Source organism: Manacus candei, unplaced genomic scaffold, assembly GCF_025592945.1.
Source record: "Manacus candei isolate 608988 ecotype Guabito, Panama unplaced genomic scaffold, ASM2559294v1 h1tg000007l, whole genome shotgun sequence".
NCBI classification, from domain to species: domain Eukaryota; kingdom Metazoa; phylum Chordata; class Aves; order Passeriformes; family Pipridae; genus Manacus; species Manacus candei.
Window position 1 is genome coordinate 6,669,507 of NW_026138055.1, and position 20,015 is coordinate 6,689,521.

The 20,015-nt window shown below is 41.5% G+C and overlaps 1 protein-coding gene across 9 annotated transcripts in view; it reads right to left on the minus strand.

Moving 5' to 3' along the window:
- The window catches only part of PKHD1 (PKHD1 ciliary IPT domain containing fibrocystin/polyductin), a 260,769-nt gene that overhangs the window by 96,908 nt on the left and 143,846 nt on the right, over positions 1-20,015 (minus strand). For all 9 annotated transcript variants that reach the window (XR_007908532.1, XR_007908562.1, XR_007908540.1 and 6 more), the window contains 4 exons: positions 16,153-16,330; positions 15,334-15,529; positions 6,900-6,965; positions 5,466-5,585 (listed from right to left, as the gene is read on the minus strand). Coding sequence is in view for 5 of the 9 variants with exons in the window: in XM_051812579.1 (XP_051668539.1) it covers positions 5,466-5,585; positions 6,900-6,965; positions 15,334-15,529; positions 16,153-16,330 (560 nt within the window). In the remaining 4 variants the exon portion in view is untranslated. The remainder of the gene's footprint in view (positions 1-5,465; positions 5,586-6,899; positions 6,966-15,333; positions 15,530-16,152; positions 16,331-20,015) is intronic.

Consider the following 20,015-nt stretch of genomic DNA (forward strand, 5'->3'; position numbering starts at 1 on the left):
CAAACACAACTTCCTTACATGGTCCTTATAGAATGCGCTCATTTATCTCATGGGGGAGGTCATGACTAAGCAGTTAAAATAATAAACTTTAGGTCACTGAGCCCTAGGGATTTACTTTTAGAGAAAGACAAACCAGAGTTGCTTTTCCCCCATGAAGATATTTCTATAGTGGCAAGCGACCACTTTCAGCAAACCATAGTTTGAGCCTGAAAACAGGGCTACATTTCATTGTACATATATTTTCTTCAGACAAAAAGCTCACAGGTATGGCAGAGTTTTAATGTGCAGACATACAATGCTGAGAAGTCACTAATGACTCCAGCAATGACACAAAATGCCTTTGATCAACAGCATTGCTGTATAAAACACCATAGCATGCCATTGAATGGAAATCAGGCACAACAGAGAGCTATTATATGAGATACAGTACTCCAGCATTCATCTCTTCAAACAGAAAACTTCAAAGAAAATCAAAATCAGAAAATGAAGAACAGAGTGAATTCCACCACTGGAAAAAAAAAAAAAAAGAAAAAAAAAAAAGAATAAAAAAAAAAGGAGATAGAAATTGCCGGAGGCTACATGATATCATGTCAATAGCCTTCAAAACAGCATTCCTTTGCTTGGAATTATAACACATTCTCCTTCCACCCAGAGCACGCTGCATCAGGAGTGTGTCACACTGAAAACCATAAACCAAAGCCCTGAAAATCCGAGAGCTTTGGGAAGCTAATGCCACTGTTGGCTGCTGGAAGGGCATGACTAAACTCCTGCAGCTTGTTTTGCGAGATGGTGTGACTGCTGAAGCCTGATGCATGTGAGAAGTCCTTGTGGGATGGCTGCAGCTCTGGAGGATGAACCTCCAGAGATTAAGTCACGAGTTGTGGCAGCCTGAGCTGAGGATTTCCAGATCAGGCTGGAAGAGACTTGTATCTGCTGGGGAGCCAGACACTGAGTGGACTTGTAACACACCAACACTAAAAACCACTCTAACGTGAGGGCCCCACCCCGCTGCAAGTGAAATTCATCTTTGTACTAAGAGTCTATCAAATCCTGAAGTCTCGCCAATGCTTTCAAAACAAGCCAAAAGAAAAAAAAAAAAGAATAGCTTGGTACATAATCCCAGTTTACAAACTCTCCAAATCACATCCTCTACGTGTCAAGCATACACCAAACGACGGCACAAAAACCTGGTTTCTAATATGTATATTTTGCTAATAGAGGTATTTTTAACCTTTTCAAACTTATAGAATCATAGAATATGCTGAGCCCATGAGGCAGCCCTAAAGATGTGATTTTGCTTATTTTGTTAAATAAGCAAATTAAAGCTTTCATTAGCTAAATTTAGACAGTGGCCCAGTTCTTCAGTGAACTCTAGGAATCCACGTTCATTCAGAGATTTTAACAATGTCAGACCAAAATCTTCCCCTGCACTTCCTCATGCTAAAAACAAGTGCTGAACATCTATTATTTGCTTTTATAACTCTAAAACTGTTCTTTGGGGGCTGAAAGGACTAACCCAGTAATGCACAGTATACTAAAAGTAGGCTTTCAACCTGAAAATCATTATAGGTGGCTACCAGAAGAGAATTTTAAGTAACCAGAAGACAGCAAGGGGTAAAACTCAGCTGCATCTTTCCAGGAGTGAATCACAAAAACTTATTTGGGTGTGCAGGGCAGCAAAAAGTTTGGGTGGTTTGTAGGGTGTTTATTCTCACAAGAGCAAACTCTCACTTTTTTGTAGCCATTTAGAGTCAGTCTCATTTTAGAAGGTCATGCACAAACCAGTGGAAATGGGCACATCCATAAAATGCTACAATTAAACATAAATTTAAAAATTGTTGATTTCATTTGAAATCTTGGGTCCAAACACGAGGTTGACTTTCTTTAAACTGGAAGCTCAAACACTTGTGGTGGCAAAGCAAAGTGTGAGAAATAGACAAAAAATTCATCTTGCCTGACTGCATTTTAAATACCTTTATTTGAGAACAAATCCAGGGCCCTTATCCCACCAGTGAGGACCACGACTCTAATTTAAGGGCCTGCACTCTGTTGACTCCAATGACAGTAAGTGCCTCAACATATCCAAGCCAGCAAGATTGAGGAGGGAAAGCAGCAATAAAATAGAGGGAAGATGATCAGAATAGGCAGGCACACAACAGAACAGTATCCTCTCAATGTAGATGGTATGATAGATAGCTTGTGTTTGTGTTCATGACCCACAAGGATCATCCAGTCCAGCTCCTGGCCCTGCACAGGACACCCCAACAATCCCACCTCGTCCCTGAGAGCATTGTCCAAATACTCCTGGTAGCCTTGGTGCTGTGCCCACTGCCCTGGGGAGCCTGTTCAGTGCCCAGCCACCCTCTGGGTGAAGATCCTCTTCTTAATATCCAACCCAAACTCCACCAACACACCTTCATGCTTATTGCTGAAAGGAAGAAGATTTACAGTGTGGCTCTCCTCTTGTCCTAGCAGGCAGTGCATTTTCAGTTACCACTTACCTCTTTCTTTTTAATCCATTATGCATTTTGTTGTGGGGTTTTTTTGACCAGTAAAGCCCCTCTGAAGAGCAGGGACAGTTTTATTGTACACTCTGGAGCACCCTGCACTGAGGAGGTGATTTAGAACTGGAAACTCCAAGGGTCTCATCCTGCTGCTCAGGCGTTCTGGTTTTGGGCAGATATTATTGTCCTGGCCCCTCAATTCCATTCCTGCCCATGGTAAAATGCAGATTGTATTTAATAGCCCAATCTTTACCCTGCTGCCTCTTAACTAGTAGCCACCAATATGTTAGGGAGAATCCCTGTACCTCACCCAGCAGCACAGACATGCCCCAGTTAAACTGACCAAACCAACACTGCTCTAAATTCGTGGGACATTACTTTTGACCCCAAAAGCTGTAGGGTCATGCTGCACAGTGCCAGGCCAGAGCTAATGAGCTTTGCCTCTCAGGAGAGCTAATTAGTTCTGGTGCACCACCGTGCTGATGCAGCAGTGTTGTCTCCAGTCCCAGAACTAGATCAGTTGGGCTGGACTGGGCTGGGGGCAGAAATGAGCAACGCTCCAGGCACGGCTTAGTCATGAAGGGCCTTGTGGTACGTGACAAAGGCCATGGTCAGCATCACAGGGCAGCTAGAATAAGTATTTTATTGAAAGGATTATAGAATCATGGAATTGTTTAGGTTGGAAAAGACCTCTAAGATCACTGAGTCCAATTGTTAACCCAGAATAGCCAAACCCGCAACTGACCCATGTCCTCAAGAGCCACATCTACACGTCTTTTAAATCTCTCCAGTGACAGTGACTCCACCACTGCTCTGGGCAGCTGTGCCAGGACTGGACAACTTTTTCAGTGAAGAAATTGTTCCTAATCAAAACCTCCCCTGGTGCAACTGGAGGCTGTTTCTTCTTGTCCTATCACTCGCTCCTTCGGAGAAGGGACAGCCCCCCACCTGGCTCCACCTTTCTGTCAAGGAGTTGCAGAGAGCAAGAAGGTCCCCCCTGAGCCTCCTTTTCTCCAGGCTGAGCCTCTCTCAGCTCCCTCAGTCACTTCTTGTGGTCCGGACCCTTTCTCAGCTCTGTTGCCCTTCTCTGGACATGCTCCTGTGCCTCAACTTTGCAGGAAACACAGAGGAGTTTTATTCATAGGTGAGTTGCACTAAAGGACCATCACAATCTCAGCATCCAGCTTCCTCTCTCCTGATCTGATCTAAACAACAGAACTCCAAACTCTTGGCCAAACCTATCTATTTATTCAATTTTTATTCCCTGCTTCTGTGTAAGTTGTGATTTACCATTGTGTCTCTTCATATCTGCACCTGACACATGATTTTGAAGACTGAAATGTTCATGGGCTTTTGACAATCATGGGCTGATATTGGTGAACTGGATATAATGTGATACACAAGAAGTTGAGACAGATGTTCTGGTGTAGTCTCTGGCCTTGTTCTTGGAGAGCAGGAAAAACAAAATATGCCAAAACATGTGTGCAAAATCCAACCATGGCAAGAGGATCCAAAAGAGAGCAAAGCATATGTGAAATATCCTACTCTTTAATGCTTCGTAAGAGGTCAAATGTAACAGAGGTAAGAATGGAGTAGGAACTGAGCTGTCTGATAGCTTAGCCAGGATGATCCTGGAGTGCTTCAAACAGCACAAGGTATCATCCTATAAACAAATGACTTGAGCCCTGGAGCTCTACATAATACCATCATTGAACTAGTACCTAATCACAGTTATGTATTATAGCCAGTGAGATGGTAGAACTGGGAAAAAAAACACACATTGTGGTTTGGTTTTTTTTCAGGAAAAATGGATTTAATCAGAAAATATAAATTATCTACTCTTCAGTTCAATGTGACTTCACCCCAGAAGTGAAGAAAAGCATTTTTTAAAAAAGTACATAGGGGTTTTGGTGGTTTTTCTTTTCATATTAACCAGAAAATCAAAGATTAAACTAAGTATTCATTGAAGGTTGATCATAATTCTTAATGTAACCTGAAAATATATATATCTATTATTTTAATGACATAGATCAGAGAAGTCCTAACCATGAATGAGGTTCCACACAAAAATACCAAACCAAACACTACCTTCCACAAAGGCCATGAACCAAAAAGAGGTGAAGAGGAATAGACATGGTGCAGTGTTATCCCCATTTCCAGAAGTGGAGTTGTGGTAGGTAGAGTGACTTGCCTGGTTTCAAACCACCCAGGAGGAGTCAGTACCAGGTCCTAGAACATGTCAGATACCAACCACACAATATTCATAGGATCATATAATCATTATGTCTGGAAGAGACCTCAAGACCTCATCTAGTCCAACTTCCTCATCAGAGCAGGGTCAGCTCTTATATAAAATGTTTATCACAAGCTTTTTACTCCAGATTTCATTGCAAATTGCCTAATATATTCACCAGAATTCAGTTTTCCTGCAGTGATGTTGTAAGCTGAGCTGGGATTTACATGTAACTCAAGCTGAAATACAGACATGACCTAAAACATCTTGGAGGCATCCACGGCAAATGGTTTGAGAGATTATCACTGATAGTGGGAATTATAACAGGAAAATAAACTGGAAGGTGGTACCATTGTGGAACTGTAAAATATGATCCCTGCTCAAAACACAGAGAGATGGGTCAAGAGATGAGCTCCTTGTGACTTGATGGTTCTGGGCCTTGCAAATTCTCTGTTCTTCAAACAAGGTTCATGAACATACTTCAGCTTGAATGACTGTGTGTGTGTTTGTGTGTATGTAAATGGAAAAGAAGTATTATTCTCTTCCAAAACTTGCATTTTTGCACTGTAGTCAAGATTTCCATGTGACAAGGAACAAGTGTGGTGTCCTGCACACACTTGGATGCCCACTAGTGCCAAGGAGTCCATGTTACAACACAAATATACTTCCTAATGCAGACAGAGCCCAGCCCTTCTACAGGAACTAAACACCTTTCCTTCCTTACGTACTAGGCAGGATGATGACATCTTCCCCAGGGCCTGGGATGCTGCAGTTGGATCCACCCCAGCCTTTTCCCACATCATGCCATGTCTCTGGGTGTGACCACTTCAAGACAGCATCATAAGGATCTACAAAACAGGAAATACAAAGAGAGAGTTATAATACTCAGTAGCTGGAAGAATTACCATTTCTTTGATAATCGAGCATCTTTGACATTATCATCCTCCTGTCACTGATGAAGCAACATTAACTGCTCTTTGTTATGTTCCGTGCTCAAAGAAAGATGCTTGATTGAATTCCCAGGGCATAGGAATTTCCACAAGTTCCCAAAGTATGAAAGATTTTTTAAAATGAGTGATCAACTCTTACAAGTTTGTTAGCACTCAGAAAAGCAGGAGTCTTCCCATTCCAAGGGGTGACTAAGAGCTGCCTTGGAAAAGAAGCTTGACCAAGGCATGTGGCAACTCCAGCTCATTCCCCAAAGATTTCTTTTTCTGTTAAATCCAAAAGGGAACTCCTGAGCCTTAGGAAAATATTGGAATAAATTAAGTTTACAAAATGCCAGGTGCTTGACTTGCACTTCTGTTTTAGAGAGCTAACAATCCAGGCTTCATAAATTAATTGCCCCTAAGTTTGTTCTGCCACCAAGAGAGGAAGGAAAGCCTTTAAGGGGAAATCTTGCACACTAAGTTTAGTAAATCCTAAAGTAATGCAGGCAGGGCCTCCCTCTGGAGGCCTCTACAAGCACCTACGTCTGTCCTACCACAGTAAAAGGAATTTTGGCATTTTTTTTCATTGAGGAAGGCTTAACTGGGTATTGAAAACACAGGAGTAAGCTCATGCCTAAGTGTTGGAGGCTGGACCCAGTTCAGTAACATTGTGGAGTAGAAAAAACATCCATTGCCAACACAGGGAAATGCAGAGAAATTAAATCGTTATGGAGTTCCTTAAGGCTGGGTCTGTTTTTCCATCTCTTGTTTTTTCTGGGGGAAATACTCTGCAAAAATATCTCTAAATTCACTTAAAAGACTATTGTTATTAATACATAGCAAGGTAGCTATGCAATTAATACCAAAATTTGGAGGTTTCCCTTGCCTCTGGTGTATTTTTCTGTCTGACTCAACATGAAACTCTGCAGTAATGTCAGACCATGAAGCACTAAAATAGTCTGTAGTCTTACATTCTCCATGACCTTTCTGATCTGCCATGGTATTTCTTAGTAAAAGTTTATAGTCTTTTATACTGTGGAATCACACATTTATCTTGAGCAATGGTAGATATAGCTCAATGAAATGCTTAAATGAATACCAAGAATCTCTCTTGTGTTGATAGATGTGCAAAATATTGAAGTAAAAAAACAGCAATTTATTCCTGAAAAAGCCATAAAAAAAGAAATGGTGTGACTCCCACATCAAGCCTTTCTGACACAGACTGTCACCCACCTGGGGTAGGTAAAGCCACTCTTTCCTTCTCTTTCAGTGTGACCTGAATTAAGTCAGCTCCTGTGACTGAACACAGAGAATTTTAGGGAGTTACAAATGAACAGACACAAAAAAATCATACTAAATAAATTGCTACACATGAATTCCTGACATCATTATCCATTTCATACAGAAACATTTTTTTAAGAGCTACTACACACGTTTTCTAAGCATTTTTTGTCCTTTTTTTTCTGTGCTTTGAGAAAGGATTAAACAAACACATTTTAATTTACAGACATGGAGGGTCTCAAGACAACTCATTAGAAATAGCTAAAAGAAAACATTCAACAATCAGAAATTCTAGGCTGGAACTGGAATCTCATTTATCCCACTATAAATCCACAGCAGTTCTACCAACACAGGCAATATCACACCATTGAATGCATAATGTATTAACTGGCTCAAGAAGCGAATTACAGCTTTTGTTTTGTAGTCAGGTTTTGATTTTTTTTTTTGCCCCCAAAATCTGGTATCTGAAAGAGATGCTTTAATTAGTCAGACTTTATAGACTGGAGACAGGGGCCCTGTGTTCTCTGCCGTGAAAAGGGGTCAGAAGCAATTATCACAGTTGTAACCTTTGTGCCCGAGTATTGTCAGCAGGAGAAGGGCCAGGATAATGCAAATCAAAGAGGAGCAGGAGAAAGCTACTTCAGACCGAGCTCAAATCCTGACTCCTCTTCATCTCCAGTGGCATATAAAGGCACTTCCTTTCAGTCACCAGACTGGAACAACCATAGGTTAAAATAGAAACACTCTGACAAACAAATAAATCTCCTGTCCTCTGCCCAACCCCTTATGGTGACCCTAAAATGTTGTTGGAAGATTTTTTGGTGGGATGTAGAAGAATTGTATCAATGAAACCATTGTCAGAACTTCCCTCCATTCTAGAAAATGCCAGGAACTTTCCTGTATGTGTCTCAACCCACCGGGGGGATTTCATGCCATATTGTAATTTACTTACTTTATCTTTAAACAAGTCTCTGCACTTTTAAATTGCGAACCCCGTCCTTTCCCACCTCCCTCCTTTTCTCCCAGTGCAACTGAGCAAATTTAAAATAACTGAGATTCATTAATTTTAACTGTTCAATAAATTAGTATGAATAATCAAAAATCTTGATTCTTTCTGATAATTACTATTTGATGTCAGTTGAAAGCACTCGATTGAGTTAGCAGCATATGCTCCTATGCCAAATGAGGCTTCCATAATTAAATAGAAACTGATTCCATGAGGTTTTTCTCATGTCTGATTAATTAGTAATCAGGTGCCTCAGCCCTGTTCTTCAGTGACACCTTCTCTCCCAATGGTAGCTGGGATCTGATCCATACATCAGTCAAGCCAATCTGCCCCAAATCATCACACAGAGCTCACAATGAACAGCATCATGTCCATCATGTGGACACAAGGTGAACCTTTGAGGAAAAAGAATGACATGAAGACTAATTTAGTGTCTTTGGCACAGCTCATGTGGCTTTCAGGCAATACACTTCTGTGCACTTTTATGGTTACAGGAGCCAAAGCTGGTACATCAGCCTTTGGAAAAGGAGAGAACCAAGACTTGACATTGTCCTTTTTTGGCTAAATATATTTTGTCAGGTTTGTTGGGGTTTTTTTTCTTACTTTTGCAGGCATTAGACTGAAATTATCTAATTAAGGATATTTGTATTGTTCAGAGAAAATCTGTTCTAACTAAATCCTGAGGAGACATAAAATATGATCAATACGGTATATAGACCTCGTAAAGAGGTTCAATCCCCTTTCAATCATAGTGAAGAAAAGAACCATTAAGACTTAACTCAGTCCTATCCAGAGTCAGGGTAACAGCAAAAATTTCTCATATTGGAAGTGTCATCCCACCACAGAGTATAAAAATTCAAACCATTTTAAGTCATTTATACTCTCCATGAGCGCAGGAATTGGGGCCAGAATATTCCACAGAATTCTTCACAGCCTTGTAACTTGCAACAATTATTTATATCAATGGGGTGCAAAGTGGAATGGTTGTAAATCAGTCATGTTTTGTTGCCATTTCCCACAAATACTCCTAAAAACTGACCAGAAAAGATAAAGGCTTTGGGATTAATCAAGACTACAGTGGTATAGTCCTTCTGCTTGTTTTGTTTTGCTCCTGAGTCCGTTATCACTGGGTTTTACAGGACAGGAAGAGATACAGGCAATACAGATGAAGGACATCATTAGTAAACATTGAATTAAGGTGACTCTTCTCAAAATGCAGTTATAAGGCTCCAGGGTTTAGTTGTATAAAACCTTTATAAGGCTCATCAATTTTCTGCCTTATTACAGCTCCTCCTGGATGTTTGGGCTGTGAATCATAAATATAGGCCTTCTGGATGATAGTCCTGGTAACTTTCTCCTGGTTCAGGGCTCCTTGAGTGAACATGAAGGAGGAGCAACTCAGTCTTTTATCAGCTTTGCAGTGACTCGGAATTTTGCCTGTGGATATTAGGAAGGGCTGAAACGAGGATAAATGGCTCCAATAGCCTGACTTACAAATAACAAGCAGCTCCATGCTATTTAACATCAATTGGGCTAACATCCATCACTGGGAAATCAAAACTTTTTAGACAGCACAATCAACCACACAGTGAGACACACCTCTAGAAACTGGAGAACCAGGGAGACAGTGTTTTGTCATCCTCTGTGAGGATCTGTTACAGGAGATACCCAGAAATACGGTATAATGGGGACACCAAAGTGAGAAGAGATGTTAAAAAAATTATATATATACATATATATGTATGTATGTATGTATATATATGTATGTATATGTATATACACACATATACACTTGGACATAGATTCTTGCTTACAGCAGATTAATATTTGCAGAGGTAGAGGTGAAGGCATGATATTCCTCCTGCAGACATCACATAGTCAAAATAGCATCCCTGACAGGATTGTAAGGGCATTTCATCATCTTATTTCTCTAACTGCTACATTCTCTGGTCTCTCTGCTTCCATGCCAGAAGGGCAGGAGCTCACCCACCAGGAGAAGGTTGTTTTTTCTCTGTGTGTCTATTGCAAAAATTGAGCAACTGAGGGTGTTTAGCCTGGAGGAAAGGGATCTCAGGGGGGACCATATTGCTTCTACAACTACCTGGAAGGAGGTTGTAGTCAGGTGGGAGTTGGCCTCTTCTCCCAAGCAACTTGCAACAAGAGGAAATGGCCTCAAGCTACGCCAGGGGAGGTTCAGGTTGAACATCAGGAAGAATTTCCTCACTGAAAGGCTGATCAAGCATTGGAAAGATCTGCCCAGGAGGTGGTGGAGTCCCCATCCCTGGAGGTGTTTAAGGAAAGACTTGGCACTCAGTGCTCTGGTCTGGTTGACAAGGTGGGGATCAGTCAAAGGTTGGACTCGATGATCTTGGAGGTCTTTTCCAACCTAAACGATTCTGTGATTTTGTGATTACAAAGGGCATGTCTTTACCAAGAACTGACATTTCATTCCATGGAGGCCACTGAGCAGCCCACATCTGGTCAACTGGCCCTTGAAACAGCTGATATGGGGTGAGTTTTATCTGACTGGAAGAAAAGACCCATCCCTGCACAACCAGTCCTCTGTAAAGAATTAACTCCATTCTTTAGGTCTTTAACCTTGGATTCTCCTTTACCCCCAAGGAATAAGGCTGCAGATAATATCTGTGTTTATTTATTTTCTGTATTTTAATATTAGAAACAAACATTCTTAAGGGCCTTCTTTTCCTCCTATACAAAGCAATTACAGAAACCCACAGAGCCTAATGGAAGTGAGATCATTCTTTAGGAATCTAGAACAGACAATAAGTATAATCAAATTATTTTTTAAGAACTATGGGAACTGTAAACCTGCTTCTGACACAGCAGTAATATGATGTTGAGCCTCAGGCCCTCTTAACAATTCACACATGAGTTACTTGAGCAGTCAACAGAATGACCCATCTCCATAAAAGTTGTGTCTACTGAAAAATGTACTTGGGGTAAATAAAAAGTTTGATAATCCTTTCAGTGATGTTTTCAATAATGTTTGTGTTCAGCCCTTCATTTTAGAAAAATTAGAAAAAGCCAAGAGAAATCTGGACGTGCAGGAAGCCAACTCTTTGTTTCATTCCAAAAGAAATTGGTTCAATCATTTCAAAAGTGAACAAGAGAGAATCAACATCCCTCTGGTTTTTAGCCAGTTCCAGTATTGCCCAGAGACCTTAACCAAGGAGCAGTACCACACTGTGGCACCATATGCTGAAATTTGTAACAGACTTAAAAAAGCTAATAATGTTATTATTGCAATTTACACAGGATATTTCTCCTAAAACTATCCCAAATGTCCCAGTGTGATGTTTCTTTTCACCATTCTTGTTACAATAAGTAGTCTTTTTTTGATGCAGCATGGTCACATCATGTTTCATGCTCCTCAAACATGGTTGAGCCATAACCCATCAGTGTTTTGGAGAGTCACACACAACTTCAGGGCCCACCAGTGACCTTTGAGGAAGGTTTCTTAAGGCTATGGGTGCCTCAGAGAAAATCAGAGTGATGCTATGAAGGCTGACCCATGCCAAAGCAAAGCTGATGATGTAGAAATGACTGGCACGGGATCCCTCAATCTTCCTTGTCTCCCCTTCATCCAGCATCCAGCAGGGACATGGGGTTATATGTCTTCAGTAGCAAATCCTTTAAAATGGTCTGAAAAGACGATTTTCAAAGGGACTTATGGGCTGGTTAACAGTTTCATGCGCGTAGGTAGCAGTGACTCCTTTGTTAATAGGATCATTACCCACATAACAGAAACATTCTCCATTGTTATTATTTCTCCCCATTCAGCAACCTCTGCATTCTCCAGTGCCCAAGCCTAATTTGCAAAACTCTGAGCATCAGTGCAACTTAACTCCTTTAATCCCCTCCATACGGTCTATTTTCTCGCCTTTTGTGTTAGACAGACCTTTTTGCCTCCCCCAAAGATAAACAAACACTTGCATGACGCCAGGCAATTTCGGATGGAAAGGGCATGGAGAAAGCCCGAGCCCAAACGAGAACTGCTGGCCAAGGTGGCTTCATTCAGCTGCCCACTTCGTTTGAATAACAATATCTTCTCAGTCACGGGGTTTTCCCTCCTCTTCTCCCCCCTTTTCTCCCCGTGCAGACGTGAGTAAAAGGCTGTGTGAATTCAGGAGCCTGCTTGTGAATGAGCCGGCATCTGATCCGTATTTACCGACGTTAATTTTGGATGTAATGCACCCCTGCCACTTCCCCACAGTTTGCCCTAAAAGGCTTTCTGACAGGCACAAAAGCGGCGGGTCAAAAGTAAGTTGACCCCTGCCAGAATGTACAATTATTGCAAAGAGGTGGTAACACCAGCAGCTGTCGAAACCCCACCGGCACGGCGAGGAGCTTCCAAAAGTCGCGGGGATGACTAATAGGCTGGAGCGCTCCCCTCCGCCCTGCGAGAGCCCGCGACTTCGGGCAGGAAGAATTATGGCCCTCCCGAGCAGCTGCAATAATTGTCTTCCCATTGTCCCTCGGCCACCCCCTACAAGTGCCCATTGTGGGCGCGGAGTCAAGTGATTATATGCTTGGGCTGATGCTGTTTGCGCCCAGCTGCCCGACCGCTGACACACGAGCGCGGAGAGGGGGGACCCGCGTCTGCTAGACGGGACTCCGACATACCAGACCTTTTACATAAGTCAAACAGGAACAAATGACTCTTTATCGGCCCCTTCTCCCTTTGAAGTGGCGGCTGCTTATAGGCCCTTACAGCTTTTCCTCCTTAGCCCGAGCAAACATCCTCCTTTTGATATGCTACATGCTCATTATCTCTGCCCCATTTAATGATTTTTGATTGAAGGGTGGCAGCGCGGTTGCCAAGAGGGTAGTTAAAGAGGCTCCACGCAGGCAGGACAACAAGAAAGGCTTTCCTTGTGCAGCAGCCTAAATTTGGAGTTTCTTAACAGTGTGTTCTTGTTCTTAGCAGCAGATAAGGGCTGAGCGTGAAATTCTTAATTAAGCAGTAAATAGAGAGTGGGGTGTCAGCAGATGCAGCCTGTAGCCATGGAGACCAAGGCTGATGAAGGAGGGAGCTAAGACTCCGCGCCGGCCCGGGGCTCGGGCATGACTGACAGCTGAAGAATCCGACAAAGCTTGTAAACGGGATTAATTAGATGGCTAATTATTTCATATAGCTAAATGTAAAGAAAATATTTAAAAACACCACAAAAAAAAAAACAAACAAACAAACAAAAAAAAAACCACCAGCTTGCAGAGTTAGGCAGGAAGATGGTGTGAAGGCCAGACCTTCAAGTGTTGTCCTCTCTGGGTAGGTGGGTGGACTGGTGGGTTTTTTAAGGCCAGAAGGAACTATTGTGGCTTGACCTCCTACAGAGCGTGAATCTCTCCTCCTGAGGTTCCTAATAGCTTCTCTCAGAGCTGGAGCATATTTCTCTGAAAAGATGGCCAAGCATCATCTAAGGACCCTGAGTGATGGAAAGCCCACCACATGCCATGAGTCTGCTCTGCTGGCTAATTATCCTCACCCTCTCAGCCTGCACAGCGGAGGCTGGAAGGGAAATGAAATGGCACACCAGGGCTGGGAATCCACTCACTTTGTTTCAGACTTTCACCCTACACCAACAGCATAGATATGAGGTACCCAACACTGAATTACTGATCTCACTCCTATAAAAGCCCTCGCTGAAAATGTTCGCAGCATGAATTATACATATTAGGTGTTTTCATAATTTTCCCCTCGTGTACTTTGGATGATTGTTTCTCTATTAAAATGAGAAACAACAACAAGCTCTTCAAATAATAAAAATCAAGAAGAAAGGAGAGAGAAGGACAAGAAAGTATCAGTGATGCAAGAGTGACATATCCCAGTCTTCCCAAAACTGTCATCTCCTCTATTTTCAACAGCTGAGGCCAAGATACAGATGTCATCTTCTGAGCTTTCCCAGGCTTCCCTGACAGTGCAATTTAGGATATGCAAACTGAGAAGCAGTCAACTTTTATATTTGAAAGAACAAATTTACACAGTTAGTAAACTGAAATAATAAAACTTTTTTCTCCTTTCAGTAGATACTTGTTATGAACTTGGGCAAGGCTTAGACTCAACAGCTAAATTTATAGTATACATAACTGTACTATATCTAAACAGGGCCAGGACACAGAACTAGGACCTGGACCCCAATATACTACATGGTTATATTGCTGGCCAAGTTCCTGGCAGAGCTTCAGCCCAAACTCCCAGATGGTGACCAGTATGGTTTTGGAGTTAGCACAGGACAGAGATCTTTCCCAGTTTGAAGCTTGGACATATCTAGCCTGCTTTGAGAGCTAAAATGTTCAGCTGCATGGACACAAGCTGTGCAGTGGCAGCTGGCTGCAGGACGAGAGGTGGATGCAGGATGTGTGATCCTCAGACTGAGGTTAAGGTGTGGGCTTCCCATTTCTCCAGAAAAGTATACAGGATGATTTTCATTGTTCCCAAGCTCAGGGGTTTGCCTGTCCTCATTCCAGCTGTGTTTTCTTCTTCATTGTCCCAGTGATTGTTCTAGTTGCTCATTCCTAAAGAGATCCTACATGAGAAAGCAATTTACGTGCCACCCCATTAGTGTAAATCAAGGGAAATTCCAATGGATTAGATGAGTGAAAAATTTTCTTACTGTAAAAATCATCATCTTTACTTTCGCTGTGTAACCATCATGAAGGATAAGCTCTGCTTTTCAAAGACACCAAAATATTTTTGTGATTCTGGGTTCTACTATTACTAATAAAAGCAACAATCATTGCCTTGCTTTTGACATACAGAGCTTAGACCCTTATAAAATTATTTGCCTGAGAATGGAAATTGTGGAAAATGTCCAAAATTTAAAAGTATAAATGAAACTTGAATAAGTATCAGTAAAATATCTGATTTTTTTTAAATGACCACCACTCTTCATGATCTAGCATACAAAGTCAACATATTCAAATGCAAAATCTAGATGTCTTTGGCACTTTCCAGTCCTAGGAAAAATTCTCTCCCATTAATTCTATTGCCTTCAGTGGGCTCGGCTTATTTAGATTGCCCATGATTTATTGACACATGTGACATAGGACCAGCTGACATCAGAGTGGAATTTAATGCCTTTACCTCTCAAAAAAACCCAATTCCAATACAACTGATATCTCATCACCCACTATTTATGATACATTCCTTTTGTTGACAGATCAGGCATCAGATTGATCAGTTAGGGATGGACCTGATGTGCATTTATCTATTTGATTAACACTTTGGAGGAACTCTCACCAATTGAAAGGCCATTGAAAGATGGCCTTTTGTATATCTGGAGTTCAAATTAAAAAAGCATCAGCTCTGTGACCATTCTTGAATAGAAAGGGACATTGCAATCCTTGTATTGCACTTACCCAAATAGGTCAACTTCCCCAGTCTGCTGTCAAGGTACCAATCACAGCTCCTGTGTTGTCCATATGAAGGCAGAGATTGGAGTGGCTCTCCAGTCCTTGTCCCACAGGACACCACGACCTCAAGATGGGCAGGAAGATCCTGGTGTTCCACCAGCAAGTAATTCCCAGTCTTGAAGCTGCTAAATGTCACTGAATACTAGAGAAGAGGGAACCAAAATAAACACACCTGAGTCTGTGATTAAAGCTCCATGGAGTGCAGTATAAAGGGGTAAAGAGGATAGTGCTCCTCACAGGCAACATATTCTTTTGCAAAATATGTGTTGAAAACAAGAAGAGCAACATAAAATTAAACAGAAGATGATGGTAAATGCAGAAAAAATCAACTCCCCTGGTGCAGAGGAAAAATGTCTTGTGAAAACCATACTTCAACATGTGTTAATGCAGTAAAAATCTCCATGATTCCTAAGCACCACACTGAACTTTCACCTAAGATATCTGAAATCATTAAGAGTTCAAGACCAGGCAGGACAGGGCTTGGAGCAACCTGTCTAGTGGAAGGTGTCCCCGCCCATGGTAGGAGAGTTGGAACTAGATGGTCTTTAAAGTCCCCTCCAACCCAACCCATTCTATGATTCTGTGATCTTCCTGATCCAATTTACTACTGAGAGCTTTGGGTCATCTTATCTAAGCCTATAAATAGAGAGAGACTTTCTCAGTGCATTTAACAAATTTTTTCTTCTCTCTGCTCAACCAAAAATACGAAAGCATGATTATCTCTTCCAGATACAATTTTGAAATTATAAAACATTCTGGTGTTACCTGGAGCTGTTTGCTGACCAAAGGGTTGTCAAATGTCAATGTGTAGGTCTCTTTATCCAAAAGGAGAACCACCCAGCCATACAGGTTTGATAAAGTATCAGGGACATAATTGACTGTGGTTGTCTTATTCCTACTGTCAGTCACAGTTAAATTATAGGGAATGTCTTGAGCCTCTTTTCTGCAGAAAACAAACAAACAAACCAATAAAAAACCAAAAACTACATTTTTACACTGAACACTGTCATTTTGCAGCCTTTACAGTTCTATTTTTATTTGAATTGCAATAGTTATGTAGGATCTGTCTCAGAATGTTACTTCATTTGTGTAATTCTTTATAAATACCGTAAGAAATAATCTCTGTTTCAAGTGTTGTAAAAAAAGAAAGAAAAAGAGAGACACAGATTGGGGGAATAAAGTCAGAGAGGAGCAAAGCAGAGCAATGGCAATAGTCAGGGTACAAACTCCTACACTGTCAGAGTATTTCCACATCCATCAGATTCATGGGCCTCAGGTTCAGCTTTTAGGATTTTCATGACATTTGTCAGAGTTCTCTGGTTAGCCTCATCCCAGGCTGAATGGGGCTCTGAGCAACCTGGTCTAGTGGAAGGTGTCCCTGCCCACAGCAAGAGGGGTTGGGCTGGATGGTCTTCAAGGTCCCTTCCAACCCTAACGATGCCGTGATTCCTCACTCACATTCGAGTGATCAAAAGTTTCACTGAGACTGAAGGCGCCAAAATCTTGTATAATTCAACAATCTGCTCTTTGTCTGCACTTCTACGAAGCTGGGGCTGCCACAGACTACGAAAGTCATCACAGACTGGATGAGGTTACAGTGCAGCAGTTCTTCTGAGCATCTAAATGAGAACTCAACCCCTTTTTTGTTAGGACTTTGCACAAATTTTGTCAAATCTAGTCAGAGAAAAATACCCTCACTGAACACATCAACAGTAGTAATGATATCAGAAGTGGCCATGAGCCCTTTTGATTTAAGGCCTCTGGAGACTCTTCTCAGTTTTGGCATTTGTGCTGACACTAAGCCTGAAAAATCTCCTCTCTTAAGCATACCTAAAATGCTATTTCTCATTATTTGGAGTATCACCCTACAACTACACATCTCATCCTATTTCCCAACCTTCCAGACTGGACAGAGCTTATTTATCCAGGGCAGATATTGCTAAAACTCATGTCATCCTGCAATTTGCCTGTCTGTATTTGCAGTTTATGGCTGGGCTTTTTTTCCCCCTTAGTGCTTTGGAGACAATATAATATTACAATAAAAGTCATCTTGCAGATATTTTTTCTTTTTTTTTTTAACCAGTTTTGAGATTATTTTTTAAAAAAAATTTGTTATTCTAGTGTCACTTTGGTAAAGGGCTTTCTGGTTACCCAGAAACATTCAGCAGAGAAGCAGCAATAGCAAAGAGAAGCATGAATCAGCAAAGAATCACTCAACCAGAAGATATTGGCAGACCAATGAAACTGGCTGTAAGGAGTTTATAAGGCTTAAACAGCTTTTGTACAACTAATAAACCTCCTCTTATAGGCATTAACTGGACCAGGATATTAGGCTGCTAATTAAGCAAGTAAACGACAACAAGCACATTATTGCCACAGTTATCAGCACCTGCACAGGTATTCAGGAAAACATTTCCAGCAGCAGAAGCACAACACACGTAATGTCGAGAAAAATTAAACTCTCCTGCACATCAGAAATTGCCTTGTTGAGTTACAAAGGTGCCCAACACCACAGCAAGTGACAGAGACTCAGAGACACCCTCTCTGCAACATAAATCCACATGGTCTTGCTCTTTACTCATTTTACTTTTCATTGCTGGAGAAGTCTGATGAGACACTTGGAATCACTTTTATCAGGGGACCCTCCCCAGTACTTCCAAGAAAAGTAAAGACAGACAAGAAAACCTGGAAGGGACAATCCTGCTGGGATGCAAGACACCTGACTGATCTGTCAGAAAGTTAGGATACAATTCCACACTAGCCATGTAGATTCACTAGCTAATGAATGGGAATGTGAATTCACTAGCTAGTGAATTAACTGTGAACCCAGTTATGTTTGAGTCCAATGCTGAGAAGACCCTAAATAAACATCTTAAACCAGACAGCTGCCTTCCAGATGGCTACAGTTGAGTGAAATACATCTTTCCCTGCGTGCCTACTTATAAGAGACAAGGCATAGAATCACAGAAGCATTTAGTTTGGAAAGACTTCTGAGTTCATTGAGTCCATCCACTAACCCAGCACTGCCAAGCCCATCACTAAACCATGTCCCCAGGTGCCACAGTCACATGTTTTTTGAACCCTTCACTTATGTCACTGTGTTCAGTCAGGCAGAGACAGGAGAGGGAATCTTCCGGATCTTGTCCTCTCTCCCTAGATTCCAAAGCTAGGATAGACTTTTGACTGCTTCAGACACTCCCAACTTTACTTTTCAGTTAATTTTTCTCACTCTTTAGGATGGAGACACAGAGAACTTTTAATTTGAAAATGCCATTTTTTATGCCGGAAAGCCTTTCTGAGTAAGAAAATTTTATGTGTTATCATACCATGATAGTCTGGCTTCCCTGACCTTCACCTGGAAGTTTGCTCCTGACTCAGGAAGGAAAGGGAGCAGGAGATATTTTATGGCCTGAAATCTCTGGGGTTTTCTTGACCTGGAATGTTGGTCCTTGTCTTCTGCATACCTTGCTCGAGGTGTTGTCACCTACAAACGCTTACCCTACTCCTCACAGACTGCTCAGAACACCGAAACAAAAATTTGGGGAACCTGGAAAACTTTGCCCCTGGAAAATCACTCCCCTGGAAAGGATGTCAGTGTGCTTGTTTTGTCACCTATACGCCAAACAGACACCAAAATGAAGTACCCTACTAATGGAATTGCCAGCCACAATTAGCACCATTTCCATTTGCCCTAAATAGCCAGCGATTTCACTGTGCCCTAAATAGCCACCAATCTACCTCTCTTTAATGCTAATGAAGCAGAGTAGCGCTGGCACACGAGTATTTCTAATTCAGAGGATCCGAGGGAGCCGGCACGCATCATTAGCATGGAGAGCTTCATTATCAGAGGAAAGAGCCTTCCCCTGAACTTCCTCTGGCTTTATTTGAAAGAAACTAGGAGGCAATGGTCTTAATGCAAAATTAACCCTCGCTTTAAACTGCTGGAAGCCTTTACAAACTGTAAGGGGAAAAAAAAGGATGACTCACTGAAAAGGCTGTATTTTTATATCGAAGCAGGTTTCAATTAAGGAGCAATTTGCTTTAGAAATATGGCAGGATTACTGGATAGGGCTTTACAGTCTGAGCCACAATTTACCAGTTGTGACTATATAAACTGTTATGTAATTTAGCTCAAGTGCATTGTGCAGAACTGCTCGACAGAGATGAGCCACAAAGGATTTGTTAAACCAATCAACAACATGGAGTAGAACAAATATTAACTCTCCTGTTTATGTTTACCATTAACTTATTTATCCTGAGGGTCCATATCTGTGTGTATGAAGGCAGGTTCCGTGTTTAGCTCTAAATACTTTCTGTTTGTGTAATAATCCATTATGTTTATCCCTCTCCAAAAACAGGAAACAATATAGCACTGAACTTCAAATGGGACACCAAATGTTTATATCAATGGTCCAGATTTATTGCTGGTCAAAGGGAGGCTAATTCCAAATTATGACCATACCAAACACTTTACAGGTTTAATGTTGGGCCCCAAACCAGTTCAGCTTATTTTAATTTGCCAAGAACTAAGGATTTTCAGCTGTTTTCAGTAAGTGTGTGTATCTTTGCTGAGATACCAAGCTCATGATTCAAATCTGCCTTGCGTTATGAACCCTTACCAGCAGCGA